Source organism: Papilio polytes, unplaced genomic scaffold (assembly GCF_000836215.1).
Source record: "Papilio polytes unplaced genomic scaffold, Ppol_1.0 DF824180.1, whole genome shotgun sequence".
Lineage (NCBI taxonomy): Eukaryota > Metazoa > Arthropoda > Insecta > Lepidoptera > Papilionidae > Papilio > Papilio polytes.
In genome coordinates this window covers 2,664,015-2,675,292 of record NW_013525024.1, presented here as the reverse complement: position 1 = coordinate 2,675,292, position 11,278 = coordinate 2,664,015, and the positions used below count along the sequence as shown (strand labels likewise).

The following is an 11,278-nucleotide window of genomic DNA, read 5'->3' as shown; positions in this document are numbered from 1 at the left end:
AATGACCGTTTAATAGAATTATTAAAATACATTCAAGTTCAACAAACTAATGTAATCTTATTTCATCATCACCCTCACACGCCCAGTCACCTGTGAGAGTTCCCAGAGCGTTCCGAACATTGTCCTTGGACGGTGTCAGACTTTACTTCTAGAACATTTCTATTCGCACAGATTTTCGTTGATCACTTCATATCCACTCATATTGCCCAACCCTCCCCTCGTAGGTACCCAAAAAGAGCACCGGCCGATGGTTGCGAGGTAGAAGAAGCGTGTCAGAGGGAAGTGGGACCTCGCACACGGCGGCGCAGGTCCGAAACTGGGGCGTCAAGGAGGTCCAGAACTGGCTGGAGTCGCTGCAGCTCGGAGAATACGCGGACGCGTTCTCCAAGCATGACGTCACGGGACGGGAGCTCCTGTCCCTCGCGCGACGGGACCTCCGGGACCTCGGGATCACCAAGGTGGGTCACGTGAAGAGGATCCTGCAGGGCGTTAAGGACCTCCAGTGACGACGTCGCGGCCGTTCTGAAGGGAATGGCCTCGCATAAATACTGGGACCCTTCGAGCGCCGGCGTGTCTCGTTACGTCATGTCGAATTTCTAGGACCATTTTAAAGTAGAGTTGGATTATATAAGAATTATCTCCCCTTTTTACACATTTTTTTCGAATACACTGAGGCGTTCAAAGGGTTATTTTGTAATGTGATTTATCTCCCACCGAAAAGAGTTTATTATCTAGTAAACTATTTTTCAACGAGTTGAACTTTTGAATTATTGCATGTTTTAAATTATTTACGTAATTACTTACTATTATTGTATAAGTGCTTTTAAATTATTCGTTCTACTTAAAGTGACTCATTCTACTGTTTGAAATTTTCTATCTTGTCTACATCGAAATCTCTACCTCTTCTTAACAATGTTCCTCTCGAGAAAAACGAATCATTTAGAAAATATTAAACTCGTTAATATATTCCCTTTAAACCTTTTGAATGTTGACCAAATTACTTCTAAAACTTTTAATAATAACTAATTTCAATTTTATTGACTTATTTATTTTATAATAAGAAGTCGTTATTAGATGTAATTTAAAAATTCTTTCACGTGATTTTGAAAATATTTGTAATTTTTAATTAAATACATTTTATCTTTGTGTTATTACTATTATCTCAAAATGAATTTATAGACTAACATATGCGTAGCAATAGTTAATAAAACGAAATTATATATTTGCACTATATACCTACTTATTTGCACAAATAGTTATTAAAAAATAAAAGTTTACTAGTATTTAAAATATTGAAGATACCTTATTCAAGTTCTACCGTTTTTAATCTATGATCAATATTTACAATTTAAGCTACCGATTAGAATTTCAGTAATATTCACGAGCACAATAAAAGTATTTTTTATATTCTATTGCATAAATAATATAATTTTCATGAATTTAATTAGAAACAATTTAACGATTTTAAAGCTATGTCATATATATTCTTTAATCTATGCACGACAAAGATTATTCCGATCTTTTTTTAATTGTCATTTAGAATACAAATGCAATAATGATGTTATTTTACGCAATTAGTAATTTTATCTCCAAATACATAATAGTGTTAACAAGAGAATATATAATTTTTTAATTTTTTTTTTCTGTATAGTAGATTGTACGTATTCATTTGTTGTATACAGAGCATAATAAAATTAAAAACTACAATGAAAGCAATAATGTACTTATGAATATAAATCTGCAAGAGTTTTCAAATGTTATAATTCAAATGAGTAAAATTATTGCCTTGTTAAGAATATATTTTTTAAATTCCTCATTAAGGTGAGATGATTATATATTTGTGTGAAATATTGTTTATATGTTATTTTTATAATAGTAAATGAAATGGTTTTTGAAAACTTTTGCAAAATAAACCTTGATTAAACATTTTAGTGCGTATATTTGACAAAAGATAGTAGCCAATGCTAGACTAATAGAACATAGACGGTCATTGTAAAAATATATTTTATTTCCACATTCGAAGTAATCAACAAGCAATTTCATTATATTTCGTCTATTCGACGCGTGTTCAACGCAATTTAAAATTAAGGTACTCTTTTTATAAATAAAAAAATGTGATCTCTCGTGTTTTTAATCTGTAGATGTAATTTGACTGCTTTGGTAAAATGGAACGTTTCATGTGTCAAATGTTTTGGGAAAAAGTTAGGTTATGTGAATGCATATTTTATTTTTATTTTGTTATTGCTAATCATCAAAGAATATTTTCTGTTTTTTTATTACAATTCGTTTTCCCAAAGCAGTCCCTCCTTCTTAAAGGATCTGCCTTATAGGTGTTTTTTTATAAATGTATCTCTAACGAGTCGTCTCTACTAAGTCGTGTCTAAACTTATATTTATATAAATATTTATATTAGTATTATAAATGGTGATTGGAATGAATTGTAAATGTCCCTACAGGATACACAAAATAATTGACCCTTAAATTTCATATATTTCTAGACCAAACCCCTGAAATCATTTAAAAAATGTAAAGCAACTTCCCAATAGTATTTTTTTCCGAATTAACTTCTTTGTTATTTGACTTTTCTTATTTCATAAAATGTATTATGTTTCCTTATTTATATAATAAATAAAGTTCAATAACTTTAAGAACGTAAAAAAACTTTTTTCGCTTACGTTTCAAAACATTGTTTTTTTTTCTGAATGTCTATGACAAGTTGAAGCAATAATTTTCGTCTGCTTCGCGTGTGTTTCTAGAAAAGTGTTTACTTGGATATTAAGAATTATGCATCATCAAAGTTCGGACTTGCATTTTATGGAAAACAATATTTTATATATACAGAAATACTCGCGTTTATATCAACCGAACTACATATTAAAAAAAAATAAAACATTTTCGACTCTAATTAAACTTTATGTACCTTTCTAATATTTATTGAATTTAATAAAATAATCATTAATTTTATTAGTATATTAGTAGTATTGCAAACCCACAATTATTAATAAATAATACGCTTTTCAAAATAAATTCTTCTAGTCACATCACTATAATAGAGTACAAAGAAATAACAATAGTCTATTTGTTGTCTATGGTATAGTTCTTTCTTAGTTATTTAATGTTTCACTATATGGTCACACTAATTTCTATATATAGTGTAACAATTCAAAAGTACGAGCGACAAAAATATCGTTTCGATATTTTCCTGTAGTTTGTCTAAACAAGATAGATTAGTTTGATAAATGACGCATATGAAGTATTCAATTTGTATGAAAGCAAATGCCATACTTAATAGACAGGTATCGTAGTGACGAAACAAACACGCATAGCGAACAATTTTGAACTATCGATATTCGGTTTAAATAATTGTCGAACTCAACTAAAATTATTATTTTCTTATTAACTAATTTATAGGACAATTCTAGTATTGATTATAATGTAGAGAATTTAGCGATGACAGAAATAATAGCGAAATCTAATTCGATTATGTACGGCTGTAGTAGTAATAAACATTTATTTACTCTCATTATTTGTTATGGTCAATATTAATTTGAGAAAACAGTGTTTTTATAATTTCATAAATTACAACAATAAATCTATCGATTCCAACTTCTACAAGAATAAAAATCGAAAATCGATAAGAATCATGACTGATTTTACACAACCCATCCCTACTAAATTTGAAGTGAATTGTCAAACTAATCTAAATTATTTATACACTATAAATATTAATTAGTTTGACTACATAATGAAATATGTTTTAAATTATTTTAACTAATTGTTTTTGCTCAATGTTACCTTATATTAGTTTAGGAGTTTCGAACGTATAGGTTGGATTAGCTATAGAAGTTTAGTGCTGTACACTTAAAGCCAAAAATAATGTATACAATTTAGATTGTTTTATTAGGTTTTGACTTAGTTAATATAAGACATGTTATGATAGAACGAAAAAGGCAATAATTGTGTTACATCAAGAATTAAATGTTTTTCGCATTTATTTAATTTGCAATTGTTTTTATTGTGAATGTATACTATCATTGTTGTTAAATAAATAAACATGAAAATGTAAGGGTGCTGAAAAAATGTATCAAATTTACGTTTTGATTTCTAGATTTCAAATATTTGCGTTGTTATTAATTTTGTGTAAAGTTAAGTGATAACAACACGAAAAAATTGCAAGACAATATTCGTGACGTCATATGACATTTACGCAACGCAAAATACCACAGAATCTCATTCAAATTTTGTCGAAGACGTTACGAATACTTTCTTAGCTAATTTTCATAATAGGCACTCTGAACAAAAAACGCAATGTAAACCTATGTTAAATGAAAAACTGTTCTTGTTTTGAAAGGCATTCTGATATCGTACTCAAGAGTCAACTGTACGAAATCCTCACTAAAGTACTGCTTAAATGAATCGACTCTGAGTGTGAATGTTCTTATTTTATCTTGCAATTATCAGATTGTTGAGCCGTTCGTGTTGTGTGGTCATCCACGATTATGACGACATCAACTTTGAATTGAACATGTATTTTCTCTTGATATTTATATTTGGAAATTCAATAAATTATACTGTTACTCATATTAAGATGTTTCCTTTTTATCCTTAACTAATTTTTACCACGACTTCTTTTACGTAGAATTAACAAAAACCAAAAATCCTGTTTAAAATGTAAAATAAAATAATCAATAATTAATTTAGTAAATAATAATTTATAAAGTAATAAACTACCAACTGTATATAATAAACTACCAATAGACAAGAGAAAATTGTCAGACGTTTGTTGCAACACCAGCTTCCGACTCGCCCACTCACTCAACGAACGACATCAAGGAAACAAGCGAAAACTGCGGACGCCGTCCGCCGTTAACAAAATCGTATAATTGTACGTATTCGTCCCCCTGCTACAATTTCAAGCAAAATTAACAAGAATCAAAAACAATCCTAATAATATTATAGTATAGTGAACTTTCTAATGTCGAAAAACGTTTTTTACCTCTGTCCAGTACTTATGTGGTTATTCGTAACAAATGAAAATACAAATCTTTTTTTTCTTTACAGTATTTGAAATATAAATTAGCACCTACATCGATGTGGAATTCAAAAGTTAGTGTGTAGTCTATTTCTCTCGTTTCTAATTGCTGCCTGAAAAGGCAGCAATTTAAAGAGATCCGTTTGACATTTTGGATTTTCCAGTTAACGAAGACATCTTAAACTTTCGCATTTCTAGTATTAGTAAGTTAGGAGTACCTATATCCTTAGTATAACACAATATGAGTTACGCCGTCGTTTAACAGACTTTATAAAACGTAAAAACGTATGCTAAGTGGGTTTTTCAAGCATTAATGTGTAGAGTCACGGAGTTTCAAATGTTTTCTTTGATCTTTGTACCGTGGAATTGCTTCTTTTGAACAGTTTGTTTAATGCATAAACAAAGTGGCATATAATATCGGTATAATGATAAAGTTCCTTTTTACATTAGAATTTTTTGTAACTGTAGTTGCTATTGTTACGTTACTTATAACCAATTTTCCAACTATTAACCACTCGTTATTGTTTTTAGGTCGATAATTTCTTGAAATGCGTTACCGTACTACTTAACTTGAGTTTTACTCGTTTCAAACTTAAACCTAACACTACTGAATCACTAGATAATCATACTAATATTATAAATACGAAAGTTTATAGATGTTTGTTAAAGTTTGCTTAACGGCTGAACATATCTGGATGAAGTTTTGCATAGATGTAGAAGATAATAATGGAAGAAATAGGCTACTCACTTTTGTTTTTTTTAATTCCACGCGGACGGAGTCGCGGGCGAAAGCTAGTGATAAAATAAATGGAAATCAGCAACCCAGCAGTAACATTTTAAATTTAACTACTAACAATTTCGGTCTGCTTAGTACTAAATCATTTCCATGTAAATCTCATGAGACTACGTGTCGGTGAGTTCGTAAACTGCGGTATGTTACATAAACCGTAAAGTTTCACGTTTACCTGAGAACAGTACTAATAAATCACGGTGTAAATGTAAAACGGCGGCATTTTGGGCTTTTCTATACAACACACAAATACAAAAATTAAACTCTAAATTCATAGTTCGTAAGCTTTGCTCAGTTTTTCGGTGTAGATTAAAAAACATTAGTTAAATGCTGAAATAAAACTAATTTAACCTGATTATATCTGTAAACCTGTAAACATGAGCATATCTGTAAACTATAATTTTTACCTACTTATCTGAAGAACTGAGAAGCAGTAGTTTTATATATCCTGTTTTCCACTTTAAGAAGATAAATTGTTCCCCACATGAATAAAATATTAATAAAAAATAAAGTAGCATTTATTGCAATTAATAATTAAAAATTAATGCCTGGATACTAAAACTGTTTTTTTCTAATCAACTGATTAGAAAGATATTTCATTCCGATAATTGTATAATACTATATTTGTATAAAAACGAAAACTATAATAATGCAGTTACATTATTATAGTTTTCGTTTCAATTATCGGAATGAAATATCTTCAAAATCTTCAAATATAATACGCAATCAAAAGACTTAAAAAATAACCGAAATCAGTACACCATGAATCAACAAGGATCTACAAAAAGTTATATTAAAAGAGCTCACAACACTAATTGAGAAAGTTTAATTTATGCATCCGACGGCGATACCCGTCCAGTTCGTGACCGCGCTTCTTGTGCCGACAAAACTTGATATCGCCTTAATTACTAGTTCCTACAAGTTCCTTCGTTAGAACAGTCAGCGACAGAAACTTCGGAAGTAGAACGGAAAAGTCGGGTAAAAATAAACGTACAGTCAGAAGATGCTAGAATTGTCTGTTTAAATTAACTTATTCCAACTGTTGATTTAAATCAAGATATAACAATATTTATAATATCCTTTTCAATTATCAAAACATCCTATCTGGGATAGACAAGATCTGCCTGTATTTTTTTAATTTCCCGCCTTTTTCCGACGTCTGTACATAATTTTATGAACACGTATAAATTGTTATTGATTTATTTTACAGTTAGAAAGATTTGTCTCTTTATTCAATATTACGTATAGAACCTGGCTAAAAATGTAAATAATTTAAAAAGAAAGTAAATTCTTTGCGTAGTTTTAGATGATGTGATGGAAGCGATTTCGGATCTCTTATAAAAGGTTCCTTATTTTCCTGGTTGGCCTTTATAAGGTAATCTTTACTTATAGCAATATTCGTCATCAGTGGCTGCGGTCGACTCCCGCCTCTTCTCATCCTACGATTACATTAATTTATATTCACTAACATGTACTAAGGAAAGGTTCCATTTCAGGGGAGATTTCTATTTACAAATTAAAAGTGGTACAAAATTTGATGGATACGTTGCGTACTAGAATGTGTAAATTGTGTATAAAATAATTGTAGGCAATACCTTCGCTATTTTAGCGAATTCTATAGAGTACTCGTAATGTCATCGACTTTAATTACATTTGTCAGTATAGGTACCTCACGACCGATATACTGCACAAATCTATACTAATATTATAAAGAGGAAAACTTTGTATTTTTGTATGTATTGAAATAACTCAAAAACCACTGGACCGATTTTAAAAATTCTTTCACCATTAGAAAGGTAATTTATCTGTAAGTAACATAGGCTATATTTTATTATTACTAATGTTTAGGAACTATTAATAAACAGCTTGTCATTACTAATTTTGTCGATGGCGCTACGAACAGTTTCTGGTAAATTTTCGAGCTAGGTCTTCGGATGGTAGTTCGATAGCCACTTATGAAAGATTAACATATAAATAATTTTGTTGACCCTTTAACATTTAGGTAATTTTGTATTTAATTATTTATTTCAATAGATATAAGGTTATATTTCTAACATTGTATTTTCTACCTTATTGCTTATAGTAATAGAAAAGCAAAGTAACGTATTTTCGTATCTCATCTTTCATATAAAATACATAAAGGAATTGTAAATGTGTTCGGCAGAGCAAAACATTGTCGGTAAGTAATATTTCATGTATTATTAAGCTACTTTTATTCGTTCGAAATGTCGGGTAAAATACCAGCACTGACAACGATTTTTTGAGTAGGGAATAATCAGGAATATTTGCATGACAACAGTTATTTTTATATTTTTTTTAAAGAGGTAAACCTGCGGTCGGAGCAGAGGTGGTCAACGACGCCCATATACATCCGCAACACCAGAAGAACTACACATACATTGCCGGCATTTGAGGAATTGATAGGCTCGCTTCTTGAAGGACCCTAAGTCGTGGCTTGGAAATACTACCTAGGACAATCCGTTCCACACGACTGTGTTGTTGTAGCAAAAAAGTGTTTGTGATGTCCTAGATAAAAATTTATATTTATTGGTGTATACTAAACCCGGTAGGGGCGCTGCACAAAGCTAGTTAATAACGGTGCGAAAGCGTTTTCAAGAATATTCATTGAAAGCCCACTGAATTTAAGCAAGAGTATAATAACAACTCTGTTTTTATCCCACTCGTTTCTTTAAATCGATTCGAATCGATTAGTGCTCTATCCTTTCTTAATCTTCCTTGAATGATTTTATATGATACTCTGTTGGCATACTTTAATATTAATATTTCAAATGTTAGATATTTCCATAAATGACTTCCTTTAAAATATAGACGGACGCCCATATTAACAATACTTGTAAATTATTTTAAAACACACAAACTGAACTCTGAGCGTCTCCTCCTCCGTCGGATAAGGATAGGCAACGCATCTGTAACTGCGGATGTCTATGGGTAGCGGTCGCTTCGCCATTTTGGCGGATTCAGGTAGCCACCTGCTCGTTTGTCACCTTATGTTATAAAAAAAATACTCCAATGTGACAACGCAAATATATTTGCGTTCCGTTAGATATATTTGCGCTGACAACTAGGAAAACAGTGAGCTTGTTGGCGACTGAGCGCCGAGATTGCAACTGAGCCCGAGCCACTCCTTGCCATTTATTTTATAAAACTACCCCCCACTATTCCTTCCGTTTCCTAATATTTTTCCTAACAATATTGTTGTTTTAAATAAAGATAAATGTATATAAGTAGCACAGATTAACAAATAACTTTTAAGAATACAGAATACATCAAATATAGTTAAAAAGCTAACACAAGCTTTGTCACATGTTATGCATTACTAATGACTTTATGAAACTTCATCAATAAATCTCGTTATCGGAAATATAAAGCAATTATAACGCACGTCAAAAACAATCCAATGAGCCTTTGTTTGTAATAAGCTTTGCCGTAAATGTTCCGGGAATAAGCTTTAAAATGCCAATCCGATTATACTGTTATTCCATTTATATTAAAGTTTCCTACAACTTGTAATTGTTTTTTTTTTATTTATATTTAATTTCATTTTTTACTTACTAACAGTGAGTTTCGTGTAATAATGTTTTATAGTTCACACACAATCAAACCAATAATTTTTATTTTTCTAAATATTCTCTTAGAAAATATCTCTCAGTGTATAGTTTTTGTGTATAATTTTAAATGTTATTTACAACAGATGTTATTTACCTATGATAAAACATATAAAATTGGAATCAATGTTTACTCAGTGCCCCAGTTTGCGGTCGCATGAATTTTGTTTGTTTAGGTACCGTCAACGCCCATCCATTATTATTTACAAATATTTTGTTTAACGAGTTATTTCCTAATATCTGTTTATCTCATGTTTTTGTGTATAAAATAAAAAAAGTATATTCGTTTTTAATGCTTTTAATTTATTAAAATTTATTTAAATATAAAACCTCCTAGCAACGTCGTAGCATTCGTAGCTACATCGTAGCATCCTTAGCTACGTCGTAGAATTCGTAACACGTACCGGCGTAAAGCCTGGTAATGTCAAGGTCACTATTACGTGTAACCTTGGGCTGTTATAATTTTACGTCGTGTTTTATTAACCTTCTTTTAAATACGACGAAAACGAAATAATACATTTTATAGATAAGTTTGCAATTATTTTATTAATTATTCAATATGTAAATGTAATATATCTTAAAATAGAATTATAAGTAGAAAGTAATGAGTATATTAGAGGAAGTTTGAGAGTAGCCCCCGTAGTAGAGAAGGTTAGGAGTAAAAGGTTAGCATGGTATGGGCATGTTATGAGGAGGGATGAATCGCATGTTACAAGGAGAACGTTAGTTTTGAGTGTGGAAGGGTACATCCGTAGAGGTAGACCTAGAAAGAGATGGATGGATTGTGTAAAAGGTGACATGATCAAAAAGGGAGTGATGACTGAGATGACGTATGATAGAGTTATGTGGAGGACAAAAACCTGTTGCGCCGACCCTACGGGAGTAGGATAAGGAGATGATGATGATGATGATGAAGTAGAAAGTAACTTTGAGGAATGAAACCTAAATTAATTAGTATAAATCTTTTATGTTCAAAATTATATAAAACCAATCTTCAAAGATATTGTATACTAAATATAGAATGTTAAAGTAATTTGTTCGCAATCTCGCGTCTCGAATATAAGTCATCTCCGCTAAAGCCTAATGTAAAATCCGACAGGATTTTATAGGATTTGGGAACTACGTGCCACTTATACTGCAGAGTACATAAAAAATGTCTCATCAGGGCCACCACCTTTAGAAACAAAAATGTTTTTACTAAATACTCAGTATACAGCTTCAGAAAAAATCTAACTCTTACAAAATAAGCAAATATTTAAAGTAGGGATGTTAATTTCATTCCCGTTTTGGCGAAATGTGATTTCACGCTCATATTTTGGGACGAAAATAAAAGATAAAATATAGTTAGTTAGTTGGTAGTATTCGATTCTAAGTGGGAAGGAAATTTAATTCTTCGACTGTACATCGCAAAACATTAGACATTTGACATCTTCATTAATTCAAGATGGCGGATGATTCATAATTTAACGGTCCTGCGACCGCCGATTTCAATTTGCTAAGAGGGTCGTATAGAAAACAAATATTGTATGAGGAATATTTGTATATTAAAATTCGAATATTCAATGTTGTTTACTTTATACCACTATTCAAAGTATTTATAAAACAACATAATCACGCTAGTAACGTAGAGGGGTAGGTAGAGACCATGAAACATTTGGCTCAATCCAGACGCATCTCTCTCGATTCTCATACCTTCATACATCTACAGATATGTAATAAATGAGTAACAATACTACAAAGTCTTCTTCTTCTTGATTTTGAGAAAATAACATGTTAATATACTAGCTTTGGCCCGCGACTCCGTCCTCGTGGATTTAAAAAAAAAAAAAC

The 11,278-nt window shown here is 31.0% G+C and overlaps 1 protein-coding gene across 1 annotated transcript in view; it reads left to right on the top strand.

The window, feature by feature from the left end:
• Positions 1 to 947, top strand: part of LOC106111025 (diacylglycerol kinase eta-like) — a 10,496-nt gene extending 9,549 nt beyond the window's left edge. Inside the window, 2 exon segments of the mRNA XM_013292991.1 lie at positions 38 to 51; positions 225 to 947. Of these exon segments, the coding sequence (XP_013148445.1) occupies positions 38 to 51; positions 225 to 506 (296 nt within the window). The 3' untranslated portion in view covers positions 507 to 947.
• The last annotated feature ends 10,331 nt before the right edge of the window (positions 948 to 11,278 follow it).